Raw genomic sequence first — 27,941 nt, 5'->3', positions numbered from 1 at the left:
CTTATAGTTAAATCTTTCTTCCCGTATGTAAATCTCCACTATATACACATAGATATTTTGTGTTTTCTGTATTCCAGGGAAACTTAAAAATTATCACTTAGAGAAATGCAGAAAGAGGGAAAAACCAGGAAATGTAACAACGTGAAGAGATCGCAGTGGATTATGTTTGCTAGATTATGATGCAGGAGCCTTAAAAGAAGAATTAGTTGAGTGTTGTCAGTTGATAATTTTCCGAATCCTGTAAGTTAGATTTTTAACTTTTTGGAAAGCTACTGACTTTTATTTGGTATCTTTTTCCAGATTATTTAAAATAATTAATAGTTTTTTTCTTGGTTCAAATTCAACTCTCAAATTATTTAGGACCTTAAATATGAAAGAATTTACAATCTCTTACACTGAAAATCATCATAGGAAATAGTTTAATATAAAATATGAATGGTACATTACCTTATTTTCAACAAAAGTCACCCCTGAGATCTGTTAAATATTATGAAATTAATACTTTTCTCTGGTACCTGTTGCATATAAAAAAGGAAAACAGAATTCTCATCTGTTGAAAAGAGCAGTGAAACATTGACATCAGAATATAGTTACTGGGTTCTTACTCTGTCTCTTGCCCCTGGCCAGCAGAATAGCCTTGGGCAAGTCCCCTAACTTGACCGAGCTAAGTCTTTGTGTTTAAATAAATAAAGTAATGAATATGAGAGTTCCCCCAAACTATAAAGCAATTACAGATATAATTTGCATCATTATCATGGAATTTATCTTCCAATTCACATTTTATAACCCACTGAACAACATTCCCAAGAAGTCAGTTATTACTGCTTATTTTATAACTTCTGGCCATGTTCTTTTTTTTTTTTAAATTATCATGTAATGTATTATTTGCCTCAGGGGTGCAGGTCTGTGAATCATTAGGCTAACACATTTCACAGCACTTACCATAGCACATATCCTTCCCAGTGTCCATAACCCAGCCACCCCCCAGCAATCCTCAGTTTTTTTCATGAGATTAAGAGTCTCTTATGGCTTGTCTCCCTCCCAATACCATCTTGTTTCATTTTTCCTCCTCAGCCCCCCACCCTGGCTCTCAAATTCCTCATATCAGAGAGATCATATGATAATTGTCTTTCTCTGATTGATCTATTTCACTTAGCATAATACCCTCTAGTTCCATCCATGTCTTTGCAAATGGCAAGATTTCGTTTCTTTTGATAGGTACATAGTATTCCATTGTATATATACCACATCTTCTTTATCCATTCATCTCTTGATGGACATTTAGATTCTTTCATAGTTTGGCTATTGTGGACATTTCTGCTATAAATATTTGGGTGAATGTGCCCCTTTGGATCACTACATTTGTATCTTTAGGGTAAATACCCAGTAGTGCGATGGCTAGGTCGTAGGATAGCTCTATTTTCAACTTTTTGAGGAAGCTCCATCCTGTTTTCCAGAGTGGCTGCACCAGTTTGCATTCCCACCAACAGTATAGGAGGGTTCCTCTTTCTCTGCATCCTCACCAATGTCTGCTGTTTCCTGACTTGTTAATTTTAGCCATTCCGACTGATGTATGGTAGTACCTCACTATGGTTTTGATTTGTATTTCCAGGATGCTGAGTGATGTTGAGAACTTTTTCATGTGTCTGTTCTGGCCATGTCTTCTATACCAAAATCTCACTGGCATGTGAAATGTTGAGCAGTGGACGGCCTAATCTGTGTACACATAATTTTCTATAACCCATGGGAGGACTGAAATGCTGAAAGATCTTAGGAACTGGGACAAGACCTAAGGCTAACAGTTCTTTTGTCCAAGGGCAAGAAAGCGGAAAGGGTAGTTGTGGTGTGAAGCTTTTGGCTGACCTGTTCCATGTCTCTGAATGTGTTTGCATTTGGGTTAGGGATAATTATGGGGGGAGTTTAAAGGGTTTTCTCCTCCCCAGACCCCTCCTTATGCTAATTTACCATGATAGATGAGGAAAATATGAACTTCTTATCATATTTGAGACTTCTGTAGAAAATCCTTTTTTTCTTCCTCTTTGTGAGTTTCTTTCTGTATCTCTCTCCCCCATTCGATTCTTTTTCTCACCTTCTGTATGTCTTTTCTAAAAGTATTCTTGAAGGTTGTATTCCCTACATTCTTTGTCATTCTTTATTCTTTACTGTTTTTTCCTCTTGCAACCTTACTTTTTTTTTTTTAATATTTTATTAATTTGACAGAGAGAAATCACAAGTAGGCAGAGAGGCAGGCAGAGAGAGAGGAGGAAGCAGGCTCCCCGCGGAGTAGAGAGCCCGATGCGGGGCTCAATCCCAGGACCCTGGGATCATGACCTGAGCCGAAGGCAGAGGCTTTAACCCACTAAGCCACCCAGGCGCCCTGCAACATTACTTATTTAATCCAGCAAATTGGTATAATTTTATTTTCCTGTTTTATCATATGCTTATTTTTTATGCCAAGTATGAAAGTTTACATTTGACTCTAATAGAGTAAATGAAAGCCTTGTGAATTATTAAATTGCATTTCCACATATGGCATACCACTTAATACAGGGAAAATGAGCACTCATATTAGTAATGATAATGTAATAGTACAATGCTTTTAGATTATTTTGGTAGTATGTGTTAATGGCCTTAAATGCTCATATTCATACCCTTAGACCTAGTTAATTTCAAACCTTAGAATCCATTTGAACGAAATAATCTTAAATAATGAAAAGACTATGTGTAGCATCCTTAACATCTAATGATAAGGGAGAATGATTTTTTTGGACTATTATGTAGCCATTTAAAATTACGTATAGCATGGAGAAAGTTCATAATTTTAAAAACAATTAAAATTTGGGCCAACAAGAGAAGTTAGCAAATATAGATTTCACATCCACGGTTGGTAAGAATATAAATTTCACAGTTTTGTTAAAGGACATTATGGCAGTGTTTTCATTTAAAATCCACATACCTTTTGACCTAACAAATACACTTATAGATTGCCTTACTGATAAACTGTGATATGTGCCAAAATATTTGCAGTTATAATCATTGCAGCACTAATTATAAGTCTGTCCAGGACACTTGGGTGGTACAGTTGTTTGTGTCAGACTCTTGGTTTCTGCTCAGGTGGTGAACTCATGGGTTAACTCATAGATCCAGCCCCATCTTGGGCTCCTTGCTCAGCTGGGAGTCTGCTTGAAGAGTCTCTCCCTCTGCCCCTGCCCCAACTTGGGTGTGTGCGGTGTTCCTGGGCATGCTCTCAAATAAATAAATCTTTTTTAAAAAATCAATCTGCCCATGAATTTTTGGCCAGTAGTGAATAGTTTCTTTTCTAGAAATTTATCTGAAGGAAATAAGGCTGTGGATAGATTCAAAGCTAAGATATATTTATCCCTCTATTTATAACTGCAGAACAATATTAAAACCCTCCATGTTCAGCAATACCAGATTAGTGAAATGCAGTCTCCATTCAGTAGAAAATTATGCGGCATTGTAAACAACATTGTAGAAGACCACATGTGATAGCACATATACATGTAAGCACTTACACATCTACACAGTGGAAAAAAAAATGCTCTATTTGTTAACTTTTTTCCTCTGGGTGGTAAGATACAGATGACTTGTTTTTCTAAATTTTCCCTTAATGATCTATTATTATTTTTATAAAATATATAAAAACCATGAGTATTTTTTAATTAATAAGAATATTAACTTTATTACAAAAGAAAAGACTTAGCAAAGTATAACAAAAATTGTAAACAATAGCTAGTTTTGAGTGCTAGGATGGAAGGTAACCATGAGTGTGTGTTTGTGTGTGACTTTTCTATATTTTTCTTTAGTGAGAAAACGAATATATTCATTTATTGGAAATAAAGGTTTTGTTTTTTAGTTCTGTTAAAAGCATGGTTGATAAGCAACTAATTAACTTAGTGCCAAATAATTTTTATATAATTAACAACCTTAATATTTTTATTTTCATTTTAGGCTAGAAATATTCATACAGGAGAGTTGGCTGCAGTAAAAATTATCAAATTGGAGCCTGGTATGTATTATAACTCTCAAGATGGTTTTTGAATACTTGTGTAGTTTATAAATATAGGGCTTAACAAGCATTTTCCGTATTTTTTTCCTTGTTTTCCATCTTCCAAAAGGAAATATTTGTTGTCAGGGCAGTAGGATATCCAATATGGTTATAATTAAATTCCATTGGAGGTTATTAGTTAAAGATGAGTTTTGTATAATAGTTTTGTTGCTAAATAAAGTTTGAAATGTGCACATTCAAAAATTGGAAGGGATAATGAGGGGCGCCTGGGTGGCTCAGTAGGTTGGGCGGCTACCTTCAGCTTGGGTCATGATCCCAGGGTCCTGGGATTGAGCCCTACATCAGGCTCCCTGCTTAGCGGGAAGCCTGCTTCTCCCTCTCCCTCTGCCTGCCACTCTGCCTGCTTGTGCTCTCTGTCTCTCTCTCTGTCAAATAAATAAAATCTTTAAAAAAAAAAACTGAAAGGGATAATGACAGTGCTCATTTTCTTTTAAGGTTGTAGTGAAATATTTGAACTTTGGTTTTAGCTTTTATGAGAATTCAACTAGGAAAGTATTCACTGGGACACCTGGGTGGCTCAGTCGTTAAGCATCTGCCTTCAGCTCAGGTCATGATCCTTGGGGTCCTGGGATTGAGCCCCGCATTGGGCTCCCTGCTTGGCTGGAAGCTTGCGTCTCTCTCTCCCGCTCCTCCTGCTGTGTTCCCTCTTTTGCTGTGTCTCTCTTTCAAATAAATAAATATAATCTTTAAAAAAAAAAAAAAAAGGAAAGTATTCATTGATCAGGCAAGATATTTGGTAATATTTGGGATAATAGTATTTTATATGTCAGACGTAACCTGGCTGCATGACTTAGATTTAGTAATTCTGGTCTTAGCCTAGTGCCTCCCCCTGCCCTTTTTTTAAAAAAACACAGTTAAGTGTAACAGAAAGCTGTTTGTTTTAAAACAGCCAGGGATACCTGGGTTGCTCAGTCAGTAGAGCATGCAGCTCTTGATCTTGGGGTTGTGAGTTTGAGCCCCATGTTGGGTGTAGAGATTACTTAAAACAAAAAACAAAACAAAACAAAAATACTGAGAAATTTGCTTTGAAAACAAAACAACTGTGTAAAATCTGAAACAATTTTGTTATTTCGATAACCTAAGAGTCTTCTAAAAGGAGCAGTAGTAGCTTTTTCTCTCCAGTCTTTTTATTGTGATAAAGTCCATATAACAGAAAATTTAGCATCAAAACCATTTTTAAGTGTACAGTTGAGTGGTATAAAATACACTAATGATGTTGGCTGCCATCATCACCATCCATCTTCAGGACTCTTAATCTTATAAATAAACTCTATACCCATTATATAGTAACTTCCCATTCTGGTCTTCCTCCTAGCCCCTGGCAACCACCATTTTACTTTTTGTCTCTGATTTTCACTACTCTGGGTACTTGATGTAAGTAGTCTTTTTGTAACTGGCTGGTTTATGTCACTTAGCATAATGTCTTCAAGGCTCATCCAGTTGTCACTTAGCATAATGTCTTCAAGGCTCATCCAGTTGTCACATATGTCTGAATATTCTTCCTTTTCAAGACCAAATAACATTCTGTTGAATGAATAGATCACATTTTACTTACCATTCATTTGTTGATGGACACGTTTTAGCTCTTGTGAATAATACTGCTATATGAGGATGAGCATACAAATATTTCTTTCAGAATTGCTAGATCATGTGGTAATTCTACTGTTAATTTTTTAGGGACCACCGTACTGTTTTCTGCCATGGCTGTACAGTGTTGCATTTCTATCAGTAGTGTTCAAGTATTCCAGTTTCTCCACACCCTCATCAACACTTTCTGTTTTGTTTTGTTTCTTACAGCAGCCATCCTAATGGCTATGAGGGGCTCTCTCACTGGAGCTTTTGTTTGCATTTCTGTAGTGATTAGTGATGCTGAGCATCTTCTCATGTGCTTATTTGTATATCATTTTTGGAGAAATGTCCTTTGCCCATTTTTTAATTGGGTTGTTTGTTTCTTTGTTATTAAGTTTTTGGAGTTCTTTGTTATAATCTGGATAGTAATCCCATATCAGATATATGATTTGCAGATATTTTTTCCCATTCCATGGGCGTTGATATAGTCATTTGGTACATAAAATTTTTAAATTTTGTTGATATAGTCTTTTGGTACATAAAATTTTTAAATTTTCATGAAGTCCAGATTGCCTATTTTTTCTTTTGTTGTTTGTGCCTTTGGCATCATACTCAAGAAATCATTGCCAGGATATCTGGGTGGCTCAGATGGTTAAGCATCTGCCTTTGGCTCGGGTCATGATCCCCAGGTTCTAGGATCAAGCCCCACGTTGGGCTCCCAGCTCATTGGGGAATCTGCTTCTCCCTCTCCCTTTGCCTCTCCCTCCGCTGTGCTCTCTCCCTCTCTACAAATGAATAAATTCTTAAAAAAAAAAAAAAAAAAAGAAAGAAAGAAATCATTGCCAAATCTAGTCAATAAGCTTTGCTTTATTATAAGAGTTTATAGTTTTAGGTCTTACAAAGTCTTGAGTTAATTTTTGTAGATGGTGTTGGGTGAGGGTCTGTCTTTGTTTTTTTTGCTTGTGGATATCCATTTTCCTAGCACCATTTGTTGAAAAGATGGTCCTTTCCCCATTGAATAGTCTTAGCAGCCTGTCAGAAATCTTTTTGGTTGAAGGTCAAAAAAAACCTTTGACCATATATACAAGGGCTTACTTCTGGATTCTCTGTTCTATTCTGTTGTTCCATATGTCTGTCTTTATACTAGTATCACACTAGTTTGAGTACCAAACTCAATAAGAATAAGAATGTGTGAATCATCCAATTTTGATCTTTTTCAACATTGTTTTGGCTATCTGAGGTCCCTTGAGATTTCATATAAATTTTAGGGTAAGTTTTTCTAATTCTGCAAAAAAATGAAAAAGGAGTTGTAATTTTTGACCAGGTAGGTGAATATTTGGTGATTTGTTCATTTAAAAGATACAGCATTTTGAGAGTAGAAATTCAGGTCTTCAACCAAGTATTATAACTTGCCAAATAATTTGTTTATGATATTTCTTGCTGTTATGAATGGCATTTCCCTCCTTACTCTTTCTAGTTGGTAACTGTTGGTATTTATGTAAGTCATTGATATATTAGACTTATTTTCTCTCAGAAAGTTGGCTTTTCATAGATAGCATTTCATTAGATAGCTTTTCATGCTCTTTGCCCTTAGTTTAATTTTGTCAAACATTGATCTTGCCAACTCCCCTTTTTTATTATATTTGTGTGGCATATTAATGGTAGATAGAGCTGCTATACTTGAGCCTGTCATTTTACTTTAATCCCTTCTGGGTCATTGGTTTTTAGGTGTTTCTCTTAATCATATTTGAGTTTTATTTTATAACCCAATCTGAATCTTTCTCCTTTTTTAATAGATGAGTCTATTTACTGTATTGTTTAGTGAAATGTTTGATCCTTTGTTGTGTTTTTTTTATATTTTTTGAAGCTTTAAAAAATTATGTCTAAATGTTTCTTTTATTTTTACTGCTGATAATTGGAAAGGTACACAGTCTTGTTTTAACAGAGGATGGTTTACAAGACTTTGATTAACATGCTTAAATACGTGTTTTTGGTTTATTGATTTAAGCAATAAAAGTCATTGACTTCTAGAGTTAAAGATGTTGATTTCACATGTTTATACCCTCCTGCCTCTTCATCTCCCTATTTTCAGACATTGGTTAGTTTATTTGGAGGTTTTTGCCTGAGAATTCTTTTTTTATACTGGGACATTGTGTGTTAGTCTGCATATCTTTTAAGAATTATACCAATTATTTGGACTTTGTTTTATATTTAAGTGGATTCAGTGCTCACTGTTGGTCTTTTTCTGCCATGGGCCTGCCATTCTGACTGGCTTATTTTGTATCAGCTATTAATAGAATGAATTATATCATCACATAGATTTTGCTCTATGTATTAGCAATATTATTATTTGAATGCACAAATTGATTGTTCATCTCAAACCTGCCCTTCCCTCTGTCTTCCCCATTTTGAGAAGCAGTCAGCTAAGCAAATATCTAGGTGTTGTCCTTGGGATTTCTTTCTTTTATTTGTATTCCAGAGTCTGTTAGCAGGTTTCTTCAGCTCTACCTCTAAATGTGTCCTGCATCTGTCTACTTCTCTTTATTGCCTTTTCTACCCTCCTAGTCTCCCCATTTCCTCTCCCACACCTCCCATCTGCTACCATCTAGTTGCCACAAAGTCACCAGACTGATCTTTATAAAACACAAATCAGATCATAGTCCTCTCCTGCTTCAAGCCTCCCTGAAGCTTTCAAGTCACTTAGAATAATATTCACACTTTTAACATTGCTTATAAAACCCTACATGATTTGCTTTGTCTGCGTCTCTAAACTCATCATGTAACTTTTTCCCTTCTCTCCTCTGCTTTCATTTTCTTTTTATTTCAACAGTCCAAGATTAAACTAACCCTTCATTCTACCTTAAGTACTATTTTACATTATCTTTTGAACAAAAGGCTTCTGGTCATTCACATCTCAGTTTAAAAGTCATGTCCTCAGAGAGACTGATTTCTGACTACCTAATTTAGCTATTCAAGCCCTTGTTATTTTAGTTCTCTGAAATAAAATGTATATGTTTATGTATGTATATATATTTGTATAATATAAATTTGTAATGGTTTCTCTTGACTGTTATATTTCAGCATCTGAAATAGTATAATACGGCACAGTAGACACTCAATAAATTGTCTTTGTACAAATGAATATTATAAATGTCTTTCTTTTGCCATTGAATAGAATGACCATTTGAGTAAATCTAGAACTATTTGTATCACACATTCTTCCACCCTCAAAAATCTATAGACATTTTCTCCATGTATAGTGTTAGGGAAAACTGTAAGGCTGTCTTGGCATTTTTCCTCTGCAGGTCTTGCTCCTTCTGCCTGATTGTGGCACTAATACTGCTTACCTACTATAAGCTGTGATATTCAGAAAATAAGACCTTAATATTTATTATATCTTCAGATTTCAATTCATGGTTAATAGTAATTGTAATTTTAGTAAATTTATTAAGTAGCAACTATAGGTTTTTCTTATACTTTAAATATATATACTTTTTTTCCATTTTATTTTATTTTATTTCTTTTCGGTGTTCCAGTATTCACTGTTTAAGCACCACACACAGTGCTCCATGCAATACATGCTGTCCATAATACCCACCACCAGGCTCACCCAACCCCCCACTCCCCTCCCCTCCAAAACCCTCAGTATACTTTTCATTTTAGTAAATAGTTTCATTTATTTTTATTATCTGTCCTTTAGAATTTGAGGAATTGATCTTTCTGGTTGTGACAGTGATTTAATTCCTTTGGGTTGTTTCATTACATCTTATTCATGGATTTTTCCTTTTGTATTTTGCCTCTTTAAAAAATTTTTTTCTCTTGACCATAGATTTTTGTATCTTTTTTTTTTTTTTTAAAGCATTTTTGGTAAAGCCAAAGTAGGTGGTGTTTTTCACATTTTTGGAACAGGCTTAAGGGAATGATTAGGTAAAAAAATATGATGGTATGCTAATGAGTTTTCCCAACACTCAGTTCAGATACTTCAAATAATTCTGGAGACAGCTGTAGTTCAGAAATGAATTCTTAACTGTACTCAGCAGCTTTTAAAAAAATTGTGCTAAAGCCAGTATAATACAAAAGTGCTTCTTTGTATCGATTTAACGGATGAGCTGATTTAGAATTATATTTAGACATGAAAAGATAATTATTTGCCAATATGACTTAGGAAAAGCCTTGTGTCTGGTAAAACATAAACAAGACTTTTAAGTAAATGTTATCCCAGCTGTAAACTCAATTATACTTTTCCCCAGGTAAAAAAAAATTATTGAAGTTTATACTAATTGTACAGTCCTGAATTTTATTATAGACTTACCTCACAATTTAATCTTAAAGATTACTGTATTTATAATATATTATATTTATGTAATAATATATTTAAAATTTCACTAAAACAGATTCCTTTTGTAACTCTAATACTCATAAAAATTCTAAATGAAACTAAGTTAAAAATAAATTAGCACAGAGAATTGTTTTTTTTTTATTTAGCCACAAAAATAAAAGAAAAAGAAAATGTCAGCATTCTTTCCTGTGTCTCTGTATTTTTGCTGCCCTTCATATACACAGGCAAATAATTATTTTTAAGAATGATTAAGTCATTTCTATATCTTGCTTTTATAGTAGATACTTATTAAATATGCATACCACCTTACAAATAGTGACATTCAAATAAAGTTGGGCTTCCTAGTGATTAGTATTGAAAATAAACAGTAGTGATGATATCATTTTGATATTTTAGTTTCATTTTCCATCTCTTTGTTCAGACATAAGGACTGCCCTAGAAAAGCAGGCAGATATTATGATGATGCATGTCACCATGTTTTCCTGTCTGTGCCTGAATTGCAGCCTTCCCTCTAACTCATTTTACAGATGCTCATTTTGCTTAACAAGTCTGTAGCTAGTGGCAGCCGACAGTCAGAACAGAAGCAAGATTCCTGGGAAAGCTGATCATCAGAATCCTACTTTCCTTACTCATTTTCTTCTCCCATTATTACCCCTCTTTCCTGGAAAAACTAAGGATAGTATTTTCAAGTTATGCACATGATAGTTTGCTAAAAACTGTAAAGAACTCACGCTAGCGAAAAGATCCCCAGTCTGATTTAAAAATGGGCATAGGTTCCGAGTAGACATTTTTCCAAAGAAGACATCCAAATGACCAATAGACACATGAAAAGATCCTCAGCATCACTCATCATCAGGGAAATGCAGATCAAAACTACAATGAGCCATTAGAATGGCTCTTATCAAAAAAAAAAAAAAAAGAATGGCTCTTATCAAAAAGTCAAGAAGTAAGTGGGGATGTGGGGAAAATTTTTACAATAGCCAAGATACATATATATGAAGTGTCTGTCCATGGATGAGTGGATAGATATGTGTGTATATGTAAAAAAAGAATGCAGCCCTGCTGTTTGTGACAACATGGATGGATTTAGAGGACATTAAGCTCAGAGAAAGACAAATGTCAGAGAAATAAGTCAGAGAAAGACAAATGTCATATGATTTCACTTACATGTGGACTCTAAATAAAAACAACCAAGTTCATAGATACAGAGAACAAATTGGTGGTTGCCAGAGGGTGTTGAGTGGGGGTAGGTGAAATGGGTAAAGGGAGTCAAAAGATACAAAATTACAGGTATAAAATAAATCATGGGGATGTAATGTACAGCATGGTGACTCTAGTTAGCAATACTTTATTGCATATGTGAAAGTTGCTAAGAGATAAATCTTAAAAATTCTCATCACAAGAAAAAAATTTTGTAATTACTGACAAACTGTAACTAGACATATTGTGCTGATCATTTTACAATATAGACAAATATCAAATCATTATGTCCTACATCTGAAACTAATATAATGTTGTATGTCAGTTACACCTCAATTAAAAACAAAACCATGAGGGGCACTTGGTTGTCAGTGGGTTAAAGCCTCTGCCTTCGGCTCAGGTCATGATCCCAGGGTCCTGGGATTGAGCCCCACATCGGGCTCTCTCCTCCGCAGGGAGCCTGCTTCCTCCTCTCTCTCTGCCTGCCTCTCTGCCTAGTTGTGATTTCTCTCTGTCAAATAAATAAAATATTTTAAAAAAACAAACAAACCATGAGCTTTGCTTATAAGGATGGGATTTAATAAAATCATTACCCATGATGATTAATATGTATACCTTGTGTGCTTGTTTTTTAAAATGCTGAATTAGAAATGTTCATGAAATAATTCAGCATTTTTAAGTAAAATGACAAGTTAAATGTACTTCATTGATTTAGACAGTTTTCAAAATGAATAGGAATCTGTATCTTTGGATGTTTAAAGCTTTTCTCAGTTACTTCCATTTTATTTTATTGTATTTATTTGAGAGAGAGAAAGTATAAGGGAGGAGAGAGGGAGAGGGAGAAGCAGACTCCCTGCTGAGCATCAGGAAGCAGGACAGATATGTGGGTCTCAGTCCCAGGACCAGGAGATCATTGACATGAGCCAAAGGCAGATGCTTAACTGACTGAGCCACCCTCAGTTTTGTTTTATAATACTTCATCTTATTTGCTGGAAGTATAAACAGAGAAAGCAAATTTTTAAAAAGCCAAAATGTATATAAAGATTTGAGCAACCATTAATTTGCCTTGTTAATGTTCTTGAAAGAAATCCCAAAGAAGGAACTTTGGCCAAATAGGTTACATGTCAGGTATTCTGGGTAAGTGCTTATTCTTGCTTTTTTAGTATTTAACTTCTATTTTAAAATCTAAGAATTTTGATTTTTCAAAATAATCTGTGAAATAAAGTATAAAGTTAATATTACTTAGGTAAAATAAGTATCCTGCCTTCATTATTTGGAAGGTTCACATCTGAATTGGTGGAAAAGTTAAGTTGAGGTCACACAAGTGCCCACCAATATTTTTTTTTAATTGGCTTTAAATAATAGGTACAGAAAGCTAATAAGGCCTAAATAGACATTTTCTGACATTTTATAGGTAAAAATCACTTTGTTATTCTAAGGTACTCAGTTTCAGTTAGATCCCAGTTTGCTTCTTGAATACAAGATAACACTGAAATGAAGATACTTTTTGTTTCTGTGTAATTTAAAAGGTGAACTTCAATGTCTGATTCTAAATTAGTGAGTTTAAAACTGATAGGGATTTTCTCTGTAGATGAGTTTTCAGAATCTAAGCTAGGCATCCCAAAGAAAATGTTTTGTTAGAAATGACTATTCTATTTACATTCTGTGTTCATTTTGCTCAGTGAAAAAAACTCATATTTCCTTATTACCAACAAAAACAATCAAATCAACAAGACATTTGAAAATTATCTGACAGAATGTTTAGCATTGAGTTAATTGGTTTTCTGGAAATGATACTGTTAATGTATTATCTGTATAGTAAAATGAGTTTTTCCCTTTGTTATCTCTCTTTAATGTTGATTTCATTTCATAAACTTCAGAAATATATTCAGTTCTTACTAGTATCAAAAAAAAGGTGCTCTTCCTTTTTTTAAAAAAAAAAAAAGCTCTTCCTGTCACTTAGTTGTTACAAATATTAATTAAAAGAGCTACTTTTTGCATTGTAATTTTATTATAAATGATACCACAATTTTTAGGTTACTGGATTTTTATTTTCAAACATATATTTGAAAACAGTAAGTTGTAAAACTTGAATATCCACCCATAGTGAAATGGTTAAATAAATTAGGCTATATTCATAGAACTTTAAATTATTTTTATTATGGTAAAAGTTAGTTACCTGTTATTAAGCTTTACTGTCTTAACCATTTTTAAGTTTATAGTTTAGTGATGTTAAACATATTTACATTGTTGTGAAACAGATCTCTGGAACTTTTTCATCTTATAGAACTGAAAGTCCATATCTATTAAACAGTAATTCCCTTGCTCTCTTTCCCTCAGCCCTTGGTAACCACCATCTACTTTTTATATATATAGAAACTTGATTGCTTAAGTTACCTCCTGTAATTTGTCCTTTTGTGAGTGGTTTACTTCACTCAGCATAATATCCTCAAGGTTTATCCATGTTTTGGATATATACCTAGATAAAGGATTAGTAGATCATATGGTAGTAAATTTTTAATTTTTTGAGGAACTGCCTTACTGTTTTCCATAATGATTGTACCATTCTACAGTACTACCAACAGTGCAGAAGGGTTTCAACTTCTCCATGTCTCCACTAGCACTTGTTATTCTGGTTTTTTTGATAATAGCTTTCCTAATGGATGTAAGGTGATAGCTTGTGGTTTTGTTTTGCATTTCTTGGATGATTAGTGATGTGGAGCATCTTTTTATATGCTTCTTGCCATTTGCATATCCTATTTGGAGATATACCCACTCGAGTCTTGGCCTTTTTTTTTTTAAGATTTTATTTATTTATTTGACAGAGATCACAAGCAGGCGGAGAGGCAGGCATAGAGAGAGAGGAGGAAACAGGCTCCCTGCCAAGCAGAGAGCCTGACTCGGGGCTCCATCCCAGGACCCTGGGATCATGACCTGAGCCGAAAGCAGAGGCTTTAACCCACTGAGCCACCCAGGCGCCCCTTGGCCATGTTTTAATTGGTTTTTTTATCTTTTGTTGTTGAGTTGAGGAATTCTTTATATATTTTGGATATTAACCACTTATCAGATACATAGTTTGCACATATTTTCTCCCTTTCCACATGTTGTCATTTCACTTTGTTGATTATGTCCTTTTTTTTTTTTTAAGATTTTATTTATTTATTTGACAGAGAGAAATCACAACAAGGCAGAGAGGCAGGCAGAGAGAGAGAGAGAGGGAAGCAGGCTCCCTGCTGAGCAGAGAGCCCGATGCGGGACTCGATCCTAGGACCCTGAGATCACGACCTGAGCCGAAGGCAGTGGCTTAACCCACTGAGCCACCCAGGCGCCCCTGTCCTTTTTTTTTTTTTTTTAAGATTTTATTTATTTATTTGGCTGAGAGAAATCACAAGTAGGCAGAGAGGCTGGCAGAGAGAGAGGGGGAAGCAGGCTTCCTGCTGAGCAGAGAGCCAGACGTGGGGCTCGATCCCAGGACCCTGAGATCATGACCTGAGCCGAAGGTAGAGGCTTAACCCACTGAGCCACCCAGGCACCCCTGATTATGTCCCTTGATGAAAATTTAAGTTTGACATAGTCCCAATTATCTATTTTTGCCTTCATTGGCTTTTATGTTTGGTGCCATATCTAAGAAATCATTGCCAAATCCAAAGTTAGGGAGTTTTTGTCTAAGAGTTTTATAATTTTGAGTCTTACATTTAGATCTTTAATTCATTTAGAGTTAATTTTTATACATGTATAGTATAAGATAAGGGTCCCTCTCCATTCTTTTATATGAAAATATTCAGTTTTCCTAAGATTGTTTGTTGAAAGGACTGTCTTTTCCTTGTTGAGCGGTCTTGACACCCTTGTCAAAGATAATTTGATCATAATTGTGTGGGCTTACTTTTGGGCTGTCTACTCCTATTGATATATGTGTTTTTATAGAAATAGCATGCTGTTTTGATTACTGTGGCTTTGTGATGTGTTTTGAAATCTGGGAGTATGAATCTTCCAAATCTGTTCTTTTTCAAAATTATTTGGGGTTTCTTGAGGTTCCAAATGAATTTTAGGATGATTTTTTTCTATTTCTCCAGAAGATGCTATTGGGATTTTGGCACATAAAGGTTATGTTGAATCTGTAGATTGCTTTGGGTATTTTATTGACATCTTAACAATAGTAAATCATCTTGTTCCTGAACATGGGATGTGCTGCCCAGGTGTTTCCCTCCTGCCTTTTAATTTTAAGTAGGCTTCTTGCCCAGTGTGGAGCCCTATGTGGGGCTTGAACTCATGACTCTGAGATTAAGACCTCAGCTGAAATTATCACATGCACAATTTACTAGCCAACCAGTCACCCTAGAAAAGGCTATTTCTGATCTGGCCTTCTAATCCCTGGCTCATCCAATCTTTCAACCACTGTTCTGGTTCACTTTACAAACACTGGGCTTCTCTCTGTTTTCCAGTGTGCCAGACACACTCTTGCTATAAAGCTTTTATATATGCTGTTCCTTGTGCCTAGAATGCTATTCCCTTGGGGATCCATTTGACCTACTCCCTCACTACATTCATCTGTTTGCTCAGACATCACCTTATCAGGAAGACTTTTCTGACCCTTCAGTCTATGTAAAATAGCGCTTAGCTCCATCATTCTCTGTTCCCAAACCCTGGTTAATTAACTTTTCTTCTTAGCACTTATAGTACTTCACATGTATTTTCATTTGTTTTACTTTCAGACGCCCACCCAGAGAGCAAGTGTTTTGTCTGTTTTTATTTGTATTTTTCACTAATACATCCCCAGTGCCTGACAGGATCAGCACCCAGTAAATGTGACCTGCTTGCCTCACTTCATAGTGCTAGTGTTACTTTCATACCAAAACCAAAGGCAGTCCAGAATAAGTGCAGACCAGTGTCTCTCATAAACAGATGCAAAAACTCTCTACAAGATACTAGAAAACTAGATCTTTAAGGACATTTTGAAGAGGATATCCAGGGGCTTGCAAAGGCTTTAGTAGTAGGGGGTACATTCTCTGTATGTTTGTTGATCTAATTTATTATTATTTTTAAAGATTTTATTTATTTATTTGACAGACAGAGATCACAAGCAGGCAGAGAAGCAGGCAGAGAGAGAGAGAGGAAGGGAAGCAGGCTCCCCGCTGAGCAGAGAGCCCGATGTGGGGCCGGATCCCAGGATCCTGGGATCATGACCTGAACCGAAGGCAGAGGCTTTAACCCACTGAGCCACCCAGGCGCCCCTGTTGATCTAATTTAACTTGAGGACTTTGGCTTTCCTTTTCTTGAGTAGATGTTACAGTAGTGGTTTCTAAGTTTACTGTGTTTAGTGTTGTTTTTTGCTTTGTGCATAAAGCAAAGACAATAGAGAATGAGATTCTTCTGTAGTAAATGTAAATGACCAGCAATTAGATGACAGATGACAGAGAGAAATGAGTAAGAAGATTAAGGAAAATAGATGTATTTATGAAAAAGATTGCCTGATATGGAATTAACTGTCAGGATGAGACAGAAATTATATATATGTATGTTCCTTGCCCTCTTTCCTTCTTGCCATCCAAAGGGGTGAAGGAAGGGACTGTAAAAGATATATATATATATATATCTTTATATATATATATGTATTTTTTTTTAATCAAACCATTACATATATCAGTTGCCAGGAGTTAAATCTGTCTTGACAGGTTCGTTCTCCAAAACAATGGATGGAGATGCATAATCTTCAAGTGGAATGGTTATGTCAATATAAATAGCTGTTGTTACAAACTGTTTATAAACCAGGTACTTATCACTCAGAAAATGCTTATCCAAACAGAATTATTTAAAACAGTGTTTCTGAAACTTGCCTGATCTTAGGAATCCCCTGAAGATTCTGATTCAGAAAGCATAAAGTGAGCCTAACAAAAGTGTCATTAACACAAATAGAAAGTTCAAAGAGAAAATTGGTTCTTAAGGAAAGATATTGGCGCTACAAGACATCTGGTTGGAAATAACAGGTACTTAGTCAAAATTGCAAATATGAGGTTCTGTATTTCTCAGCTAGTCTCATCCTTATATTGTGTAAGCATGAAGGATGAAACTTCTCTTTTTTGAGGAAATAAACTCCTCAAAACCCATTGATACGTGAACAACAGAGCTGGAACCTGTAAGCCTGAGGCTTCTGAACCTAGTAGATTTTAAGCTTTTTCTCAAAAGAAAACAGTAGTCTGTCATCCCCCAACCAGAAGAATAAAGCGAACCCAAATTTAGATCATTTTGAAGAAGCTGATGTAACCCATCAAAGAATAGTTACATCTGTAATGAATAACTGTATTTAGCTTCTCTGCCTTTTAGGATAGACTACAAAAATATTATCTTTATATAAGTCTGTTCCATGGTACAGTTTCAATTCAAAGATGAGTCTACCCACTTTGGATTAAAGCTTAAGACAATGGTGAAACAGATATATAAAGAATATATTCAAAACTGGAGTTTATTCACAAAGTTAAGTATATCGAAGAAGGCACAGTCTCCAGACATCTGAGTTATTAAAGAGCTGTTCTTGTGAACTCTAGCTTCCAGCTACCGCTGTAGGAAACTGTTACTCAGTCTCACCAGGACCCCACCTTTTCTGGCAGAACCTCATGTAGCTTCTGCTAGAACCACGGTTGTAGAGTGGGTCTCCAGCTAAATTTACCCAGAAAGTAGTGGTTTGTTATTAGTATTAATTCAGCCATATTATTGGCTTTTAAGGGTCGGTTTAAGCATTTAGATACCATTTGAAGTTAACATCATTTGTGAAGTTACTCCTGTGAGAAAGTCTGATTTGGAACAGACTAAATCCCAGACTTAACTGGAGCATTTTCCAGCACAGCTCTGATAGGACTTCTGTGTACATTTAAAAGTGAGAGTAGGCTAAAATGCAAAGAATAGCATGAATAAACAAAGTTAGGTAATTCTTTACTCTTCTTTTCCTTTGTAATTCAGGGCTTCCTGGTAAAGTGAAGGATAGGCTAGACTCTAGCCCCCTTGTTGGAGATTAGCGTGGATAAATCAGTTTTAATGCCATAATGGAAAAGGCACAGGTAGAGAAGTAAGATAAGGAGAAATGGTATTCTGGTATCCAGGACTGGACAAAGAAAGCCTCTACACCTAGGTGGGCAAGTCCTCTACTCTAGCTTGCAGGAACTACTCCCTACTTGTGCATAAACTGTTAATGGGACACATAGATCATCATCTTTTGGGGTTATATCCATTGAGCTCCTTCTACTGGCAGACAGTTAAAATTTTTTTATGAGTGAAATCTTGCCTTTTACAACAACATGAAGGTATCTAGAGAGTATAATACTAAGCAAAATAAGTCAGAGAAAGATACCATATGATTTCACTCATATGTGGAATTTAAGAAACAAAACAAATGAACAAAGAAACAGAAAACCATACTCTTTAAACTGCAGAAGACAAACTGGTGGCCATCAGAGTGGGGAAGGTGAGGGGATGGGTGAAATAGGTGAAGGGGGACTGAGGACACTTATGACGAGCACTGAGTAATGAATAGAATTGTTGAATCACTGTTGTATTCCTAAAACTAATGTGGACAGTTAAGATATGTTAACTAACTGGAATTAAAATAAAAACTGAACACCCCTCTCCCCAAAAAAGACTACTATACAAAATGAAGTTTGATGGTGACAATACCTTTTTAGGTGGTATTCCTATAATAACCATGAAATTCCCATAACTAACAAATATTTCATTTCAATATAACTTTTCCTAGTTAAACAACTTTCAGACAGGTTTGTAATAAACAAAGTAGAAAATACAAACAGAAGCAAAATTACTTTTAATTTTACCACCCAGACATAAATATTATATAAGTTTTCTGAGACATTTTTTTCTGGATACATACATACTTATATATAAAACATCCCTTTTTTACTCAATATGTCATGAACATATTTTCATATAAAAGTGTTTTAACTGTATTATATGTATAACTGTACTATAAGTTATTTATTTATATTTTAAAGATTTTATTTATTTGAGAAAGAGAGCAGGAGAGGTGGGGAGAGGCAGAGGGAGAGGGAGAAACCGACTCCCTTCTGAGCAGGGAGCCCAATGTAGGGCTCCTTCTTTTTTTTTTTTTTTTTAAGATTTTATTTTATTTATTTGACAGAGAGAGAGAGAGATCACAAGTAGGCAGAGAGAGAGGAGGAAGCAGGCTCCCTGTGGAGCAGAGAGCCCGACGCGGGGCTCGATCCCAGGACCCTGAGATCATGACTTGAGCCGAAGGCAGCGGCTTAATCCACTGAGCCACCCAGGCGCCCCTGTAGGGCTCCTTCTGAGGACCCTGAGATAGATTATCTGTGCCAAAGGCAGGTGCTTTATTGACTGAGCCACCCAGGTGCCCCCACTTTTTTTTTTTTTTTTTTTAAGATTGTATTTATTTATTTGAGAGAGAGTGCAAATGGTGGGGAAAGGCAGAGGGACCGTACATTATTTAATTATTCATTATTAAGTCACATTGTATAAAACATTTGTCTCTGTGCAATCTCCTTCAGAAAAAAAAAATTTTTTTAAGATTTTATTTATTTGTCAGAGAAACAGCAAGAGAGGGAACACGAGCAGGGAGAGAGGAAGAAAGAAGAGCAGACTCCCCACAAAGCAGAGAGCCCAACGCAGGGCTTGATCCCATGAGCCCAACGCAGAGGCTTAATGACTGAGTGACTCAGGCACTCCTAGGAAAAAAAAAATTTAAATGACATTTTGAGTTAAAAGATTTTATTTTTAAGGCTTCTCTGTTTTAGAAAAAATGTATCAGTTTATATTCTCACTGAGCTATTAAGAGTATCTAATTCCTCATCTCTAACATTTATTGTAAAGTTTTCCTTCCATTTTCCCATGACTCAAAATATAAGATAGATTGGTGGTGTCTAAGTTTTATCATTTTGTTTTTCAGGAGATGATTTTTCTTTGATTCAACAAGAAATATTTATGGTTAAAGAATGTAAACACTGCAACATTGTTGCCTACTTTGGGAGCTATCTCAGGTAAAGAAAAAAAATCTTCTCTCCTTGTATTTTATACTTCTTTACTACCACTCTCCCTTCTTTTCATATAACTGCTGTTACATATAAATTTTTAAAGTTATATTAAGTTTTCTCGGGTTTTCTTACTGTCTCCCGGCTATATTAATGACACCTCATTTATGCAATTATATCTTATCTGGCAATAAATATTACAAATGATTACAAATAAATGTTTTAGCTTATAAAAGTGATTATATTCCAAACCATTTAAGATGGTAAGTCACTATGCTTTGTATCTGGAAGACTCCGCCAGGGCAGTTTCCTGTAGACCCTGTAATCCGTTCTAAACCTTGGTGTACTGAAGAGGGAAAGCCTTCAGAGTATTCAGTGATTAGGAATTAACTAGCTAATATAATTTTATTTCTCTTTCATATTAGTCGAGAAAAACTGTGGATTTGTATGGAATACTGTGGTGGTGGATCACTTCAAGATATTTACCATGGTACTGTCAATTTGACTTTACATTTTAAAAACTAACTTTGACTTTAATATTGTTGTTTTTATGATTTGTAGTTAACCACAGATATTGGTAGGTAGATCTACTGTTTTACATTATTCCATTCTGCTCCTATAGTATTATTGTGTAAAAGAAATCTAAACTTTATTTTTGTTGGTAATCCAATTAAATTTGCTGAAACCTGAACTGAGAAATCTAAGAATTCTTGTACAATCCAAATTTTACTTTTTAGATACAGTCTCTAGGAAATCTTATATAGCCTCTAGGAAAGTATGTTATATATAATTGAAACTGCCTCAACTTCCTTGTAAATAAGAATTGAAATACAAAGGTTGACTCTCATATAAAAGAAATTGTGTATCTATTTTAAAAATCATTTAGCCTAACTAAGAAAGTAGTATAATTGTTGCTATATTTTTGTGTTAAAAATACATAATTTTTAAACATTTGAAGTATTTTTTATTGAGCATTCTGTCAGGTGGTTAGGTCATTTTCTGAGTTGAATTAGATTTTACTATTTAGAAATAATCTTCATTTTGGCTGTACAATTTAGCTTCCAATTTGTTTTGTTGTTGACAATTTCCTGGTTTTCTAGAGTTTATGAGACTAAACAGAGATCCTTATAAAACAGTTTTTCTTTTCTTTATTTAACTGAGTATGGAATAGTAAAACTCCCATTGCAGCTTTGCTTTGCATCATTTATTAAGAATTATGTGAAATACTTTCAAACATTTCTGTGCAGAGATCTTTATATTGACAGCCTTATCAAATTTCAGTCATCAAGTTTATAGATACAACCATAGTAAATGTAAAAATAAGTGCTAATCAAGTTCAAATAATATTTGTAGCTTGCAAGATCAGATTTTTAAAATAACCAGTAGAGGGGCACCTGGGTGGCTCAGTCATTAAGCGTCTGCCTTTGGCTCAGGTCATGATCCCATTGTCCTGGGATCAAGCCCCGCCTCAGGCTCCCTGCTCCGTGGGAAGCCTGCTTCTTTCTCTCCCACTTCCCCTGCTTGTGTTCCCTCTCTCGCTGTGTCTCTGTCAAATAAATAAACAAAAATCTTTAAAATAACCGATAGAGCAATTGTTAAATAAACTATGTTGCACTTATAATATAGAATACTATGCAGTGTTTAAAAAGATGAAGTAGCTCCATTTATACTGACCTGGATATATCTCTCCAAGGCCCTTTTTAAATGGAAAAAGTGGATCAAGAAAAAATATGTATAGCATAATCAGTCACATTTAGACTATTAAAAATATAATTTTTTAATGTTAACTTTTTTTTAGATTTTATTTATTTATTTGACACACAGAGAGAGATTGAGAGAGAGAGCAGAAGTAGGCAGAGCAGCAGGCAGAGGGAAAGGGAGAAGCAGGCTCTCTGCTGAGCAGGAAGCCCAATGTGGGGCTCGATCGCAGGACCCTGGGATCATGATCTGAGCCGAAGGCAGCCACTTAACCAACTGAGCCAGTCATCCCTGAAAGGCATATTTTTTGTGTCTGGTACTTAACAAAAGGATTTTATATTTCATAATAAAGACCTGGTTGTCAGAAGTGACCTTGGGGTGCCTCGGTGACTCAGTCTGTTAATCATCTGACTCTTGATTTCTGCTCAGGTCATGATCTCATGGTCATGAGATCAAGGTTGCCTCCCCCAGCTCCCCACCCCATGAGGCTCCAGGCTCCCGGAGTCTGCTTGAGAGTCTCCCTCCCTGTCCTTCTGCCCCTCCTTCCAAGCACACATGAGCTCGATCTCTCTTTCAAATAAATTTAAAAAAGAAGGGGCACCTGAGTGGTGCATTCGGTTAAGACTCTGACTCTTGGTTTCAACTGAGGTCAGGATCTCAGGGTTGTGAGATTGAGACCGACATCGGGCTTCGCACTTAGTGCAGAGTCTGCTTGAGATTCTCTCTCCCTTTGGCCCTCCTGCTTATACTCTCTCTCTCTCTCTCTCTCTCTCTGTCTCTCTAAAATAAATAAATCTTGAAAAAATTAAAAGAAAATAGGGTACCTGGGTGGCTCATGTGGTTGAGTAACCACCTCTTGGTTTCAGCCCAGGTCATGATCTCTCAGGGTCTTGAGATTATGCCCCGCCTTGGGCACTGTGCTTGGCAAGGAGTCTGCTGGAGATTCTCTCTCTCTCTACCCTTCCCCTGCTCACACACTCTTTCTCTCTCTCTCCCTAAAATAAAAATAAATAAAATCTTTAAAAAAAAAAAGAAGAAAAATTACCTGGATACTTAGGTAAGGTTCTGGATCAAGCCTTCCTGTTTTGAAAAATATAATAAAGAATTATTCTAGAGAAATAATATGTTGACTTTTAATAAAGTATAATAAATATAATAAATATATATACTATATTATATTATAATATATAATATATATAATAATATATAAATATAATATATATTTTATATTATATATAATTTATATATATTTATATATTATATAATTATATATAATATATAATATAATATAATTATATATAAATATATTTTTATATATTATATATAATATATTATATAATATATTTTATAATAATATAATTTATAATATATTATATATAATATAATATATACAATATAATAAAGTAATAAAATATTGCCTTTCAATATATTTCAACAATTGATTTTCTATGGTTCTCTACTTTTTTATATAACTGTAATTAATTATGATGTTTATCTTATTACTTGGCTTTATTTTAGAAAAATTGTTCAGAATTAAGATCATTTCTATTGTTTTCTATAGAATGTCCTATGATGCCTAGTACTATGCTTTGCATGTAGTGAATGCCTATATTTTCAGTTACCGAAGTTGTTACAGAGTAAATCTTCCATTTTTAAAGTAAATTTTGAAGTTCTCAACTTTACTTTCTTTTTGTTTCCTGATTATAAGAATAATGTATGTTTGTGTTGAGAAGTCACCCAATGATATGTACGGAAGTTTTATAATAGTTTGTCATTTTTAAGGTAGACTATTTTTAATCTGTTATATTGAAATCTATAATAATGTGATCTCTCTTTTTTCCTAGTTACTGGGCCATTATCAGAATTGCAAATAGCCTATGTGTGCAGAGAAACTTTACAGGTAATACATTTGCTTATGTGGATAGAAAGGCAGTTCTAGTTTCACAATTGAAAACTATAAAATGATGATCTGCCCTAAAGAAAAAGAGTAAACCAAATGATTTTTCTGTTAACCTCTCATATTGTAATTCTGCAAGCCTGGTTCTTTATTTTTGAATGAGTCACAAGAATTCATTTAAACTGATGCTGATTTAAACAGTGGTGATGTCTGGTGTTCCATTTTGTCAAGCTTGGCCCTCAGTTGCTGCAGAGCTAAGGAAAGCCACAGGTGTGAATTGGTTTTTGTGAATGAATCACCAAACTTCTCAATCGTAACAAGTTGTCTTTCCTTTTAAGATTTATGACAGTATAAGGAATCCTTTTGCATAAAACATGAAGTCTTTTACTGTTTCTCCCAAAAATGAGAATAAATTAGCAAACCATAACCCAGAATGTTATCTGGAACTTCTAGTTCTATGTGATTATTAATAAGTATTATTGATAGCAGAACCCCATTTTATAGTTTTGGTCAGCATTATATTAAATCAGAAGTTTCTTTACTTCTTTCAGAACCTGTGAGAGCTTTTAGCGTGTTTAACCAGATTGTAACCCTTTAATAAAGTATAGAGTATGCAGCATTTCTCCCAATGTAGTTGTTTTTTAGTGCCTTGAAAAACTAGCAAATAATAATTTTGTTCATATCCTTTAAAGCATTTAAATTCGGAATTAAGTAGTAGTGATTACATTTTTTATTTTGGTAATTTACAACTGATAATTGTTAATTAATGCTTCTGTCCCTACATTTCCTAGGTCTTGTATTTTATTTACAAGTGAAATTGATGTTCTGTATGTTACTTTTCCATATTTTAGAAACTGGGAGATTGACTTAAGAGAAAACTCTAATTTCTAAGAATTGGTTTCCTCATGCTTTAGAAGACATACCATGTCAAATCTGAGTGTTAAATGTACAAAAGTAAATTCATCATATATATATATTTTTCATATATATATATTTCTGTAATAGTCTCATAACTTAGATATCTAATCTACTTTTTGTATTCACATAAAATACAAAACTAATCAGACATCATAGCAGAGAATTGTTCACAGATTCTTTTTTTAATTTTAATTTCCCAAGGTCATTGCTTTAAGTAATGGATAGAGTATTAAATGGTAGTAAAAAAGAAAACGAAAACTTGAATTTGCATTCTGACCCTGGTATATGACTAACAATCTTTTTATGGTTCTAATTCCCCAAGTATAAAATGATCATCAGTAAGGATGCCCTCCTAATGCCCATCTAATTAGTAAGATGCCATTACTAATCTACCAAGATTAGTTCCAATTTTGAAATTCTATTATGCTGATAAACTTCCACCTTTGGTATCTGTTGACAGATGAATGGAGAAGGCATAGTGTATATATATGGTGGAATATTATTCAATCCTAAAAAGAAGGAAATCTTGTCATTTGTGACAACATATTTGAACGTAGGACATTATACTGAGTGAAATAAGCCAGGCACTAGAGACAAAGACTGCATAAGTCACTTATATGTAGAACCTAAAACAGTTGAACTTAAAAATGTAGAGAGTGGAATGAATGATGGCTACCAGGAGCTTGGGGGTCAGGGATGAGAAATGCAGAGATAGATGTTGGTCAGACTATAAAGTTGCAGCCAGATAGATTGACTGATGACTAATGTACAGCATGACAATAGTTAATAATACTGTACTGAATACTGGAAATATATTGAGAGTAAATTTCATGTGCTCTTGTTACAAAAAGAACCCAAACCAGTAACTATGAAGGGATGATTTGTTAACTAGCTTGACTCAAATAATCACTTCACTATGTATGTCTATATCAAATCATCATGCTGTACATCCTATTACAAATAATTATTATTACATAAAATTTTTTAAAAAAATAAATAAGGGCAGAGATTGTCAGAATGGAAAAATGTAAGACCCAACTAGATGCTGCCTGTACTTTTATAAAAACACAAATAGTCAAAAGTAAAGAAAAAGATATATCATACTAAGTATTAAAGAGGAACTTGGAGTGGTCGTTATTAATATCAGATAAAGTAGACTTCAGAGCAAAGACTAACACTTTAGGGCCACTTCGTCAAAGATGTAACAACCCTAAATGTTTAAGCCCCCAATAACACAGCTTCAAAATAAAAGAGCAAAAACTGAGAGAATTGTAAGGAAGATAGACACACAATTATAATCACATATACCCCTCTCACAATAATTTTGTGGAGCAAGTAGGCAGAAAATCAATAAAACCAACCAGCTTGACCTAACTGACATTTCAGTCTAACAGTGTGATACATATACTTCTCAAGTACCCTTAGAGCATTTATCATGATAGACCATATTTTGAGCTATAAAATATGTCTTAATACATTTTAGAGGATTAAAGTCATACAAAATATGTTCTCTGATCACATTGAATTAAATTAAAAATTAACAGAAATATTTCTGGAATATTTCCAAATATGTGGAAACTAAATAAAGCACTGTTAAGTAACCTATGGCTCAAAGAAGAAATCAGAAGAGAAACTAAAAAGTATTTTGAACCAAATGAAATGAAAACATAACACATGAAGATTTGGGGTATTCCTACAGCAATACTTAGAGGGAAGTTTATAGCACTGAGCACTTCTATTAGAAAGGGAAAAAAGATCTGAAATTAATATCTTCAAATTCCGCCTTAAGAAAATTTTTTAAAAAAATCAAATTAAATCCAAGGTAAGCAGAGAAAGGAAATAATAAAGAGTAGAAGTCAGTGAAATAGCAGAAAAATATGAAAAAATCAATAAAACCAAAATCTGATTCTTTGAGAAGATCAATAATCAATAAAATTAATCATCTTCTAAGAGAAAATTAAAAATAACAAATATTAGGAATGAACGTAGATATTACCACAGAATGTTTATATATATTCCCACAAAGAAAATTCCCAAGTCAGATCATGTAGATACATAAATTCTACCAAACATTTAAAAAAGAAATAATGTCAATTCTACACAAACTCTTCTAGAAAATACAGTGTAAAGAATGACTACTTCCCAAATGATTTTATGGACCAGCATTTCTCCAAAACCAAAATCAAATACTGCAAGAGAACAAAACTACAGACTAATAGTATCCTTCATAACCACAGATACAAAACTTTAAAAGGAAAATAAGAGGTTAGCAGGGGTAATACAACAACATATTTGAAAAGACAATACATCATCAATAAGTAGGGTTTATCCTAGAATGCAATTTTGATGTAATGCTCAAAAATTATTTCAAGTAATTGACCATAGTAGCAAACAAAATGAGAAAACCGTTATGATCATCATAAATAAACAAAGAAAAAGGATTTAGCAAAATCCAGCATTTATGTCTCATAAAGATTCTGAGCATACCAGGAGTAGAAAGGAACTTGTTCAACCTCATAAAGAACACTTATGAAAAACCTACAACTATGTCATACTTAATGATGAAATGCTGTATGTTTTTCCACCAAGATCAATCAAACAGCACAAGAACGTCTGCTCTCATCACTTGTTTTCAACATTGTACTGGAGGTTTCAGCCAGGGCAATAAGAAAAAGATGAAATAAAAGGCATCCAGATGAGAAAGTAAGAAGTAAAACTATATTCACACACCATATAATCATTTATGTAAAAAATGGAATAGAATCTACAAAGTAGCTTCTAGAACTAATAAGTGAGGCTATAATGTTTGCAGGATTCAAGATCCATGTACAAGATCAATTGGATTTCTATACCCTAGCAACAGACAATTAGAACTTTTATAATAACAATAACAAAAAATATGACATTCTTAAGGGAATGTGTATGACAAAAGATATGTAAATCCATGCTTACTAAAAACTACAAAACTGATAAGAAAAACTAACGAAGACCTAAGTAAATGGAGAACTATACCATATTCATGGATCAGGAGATTAAACAGTAGTTACGATGCCAGTTCTCCCCAAGTTGACCTATAGATTCAGTGCAATCCCAAACAAAATCCATGGAAGCACTTTTTTTGTAGAAATTGAGATGTTCATTCTGAAATCACTGTGGATGTACAAAGAACCTGGAATAGTCAGCTTTAAAAAGGAACATAAAATTTGAGAACCAACAGCAATT

The 27,941-nt window shown here is 34.4% G+C and overlaps 1 protein-coding gene across 3 annotated transcripts in view; it reads left to right on the top strand.

Annotated features, from left to right (window-relative positions):
• MAP4K5 (mitogen-activated protein kinase kinase kinase kinase 5) overlaps positions 1-27,941 on the top strand; it is a 109,086-nt gene that overhangs the window by 24,359 nt on the left and 56,786 nt on the right. For 2 of the 3 annotated variants that reach the window (XM_046009654.1, XM_046009653.1), the window contains exons 3-6: positions 3,973-4,030; positions 20,125-20,215; positions 20,632-20,696; positions 23,749-23,804. In XM_046009654.1, coding sequence (XP_045865610.1) covers positions 3,973-4,030; positions 20,125-20,215; positions 20,632-20,696; positions 23,749-23,804 — 270 coding nt within the window. Of the gene's footprint in view, positions 1-77; positions 241-3,972; positions 4,031-20,124; positions 20,216-20,631; positions 20,697-23,748; positions 23,805-27,941 lie in introns of all 3 variants that reach the window. The other variant, XM_046009655.1, reaches the window with a different exon arrangement.

The sequence above is a fragment of the Meles meles genome, chromosome 6 (assembly GCF_922984935.1).
Source record: "Meles meles chromosome 6, mMelMel3.1 paternal haplotype, whole genome shotgun sequence".
Lineage (NCBI taxonomy): Eukaryota > Metazoa > Chordata > Mammalia > Carnivora > Mustelidae > Meles > Meles meles.
Note: the sequence above shows the minus strand (reverse complement) of the source record. Positions and strands in the feature narration are given on the sequence as shown.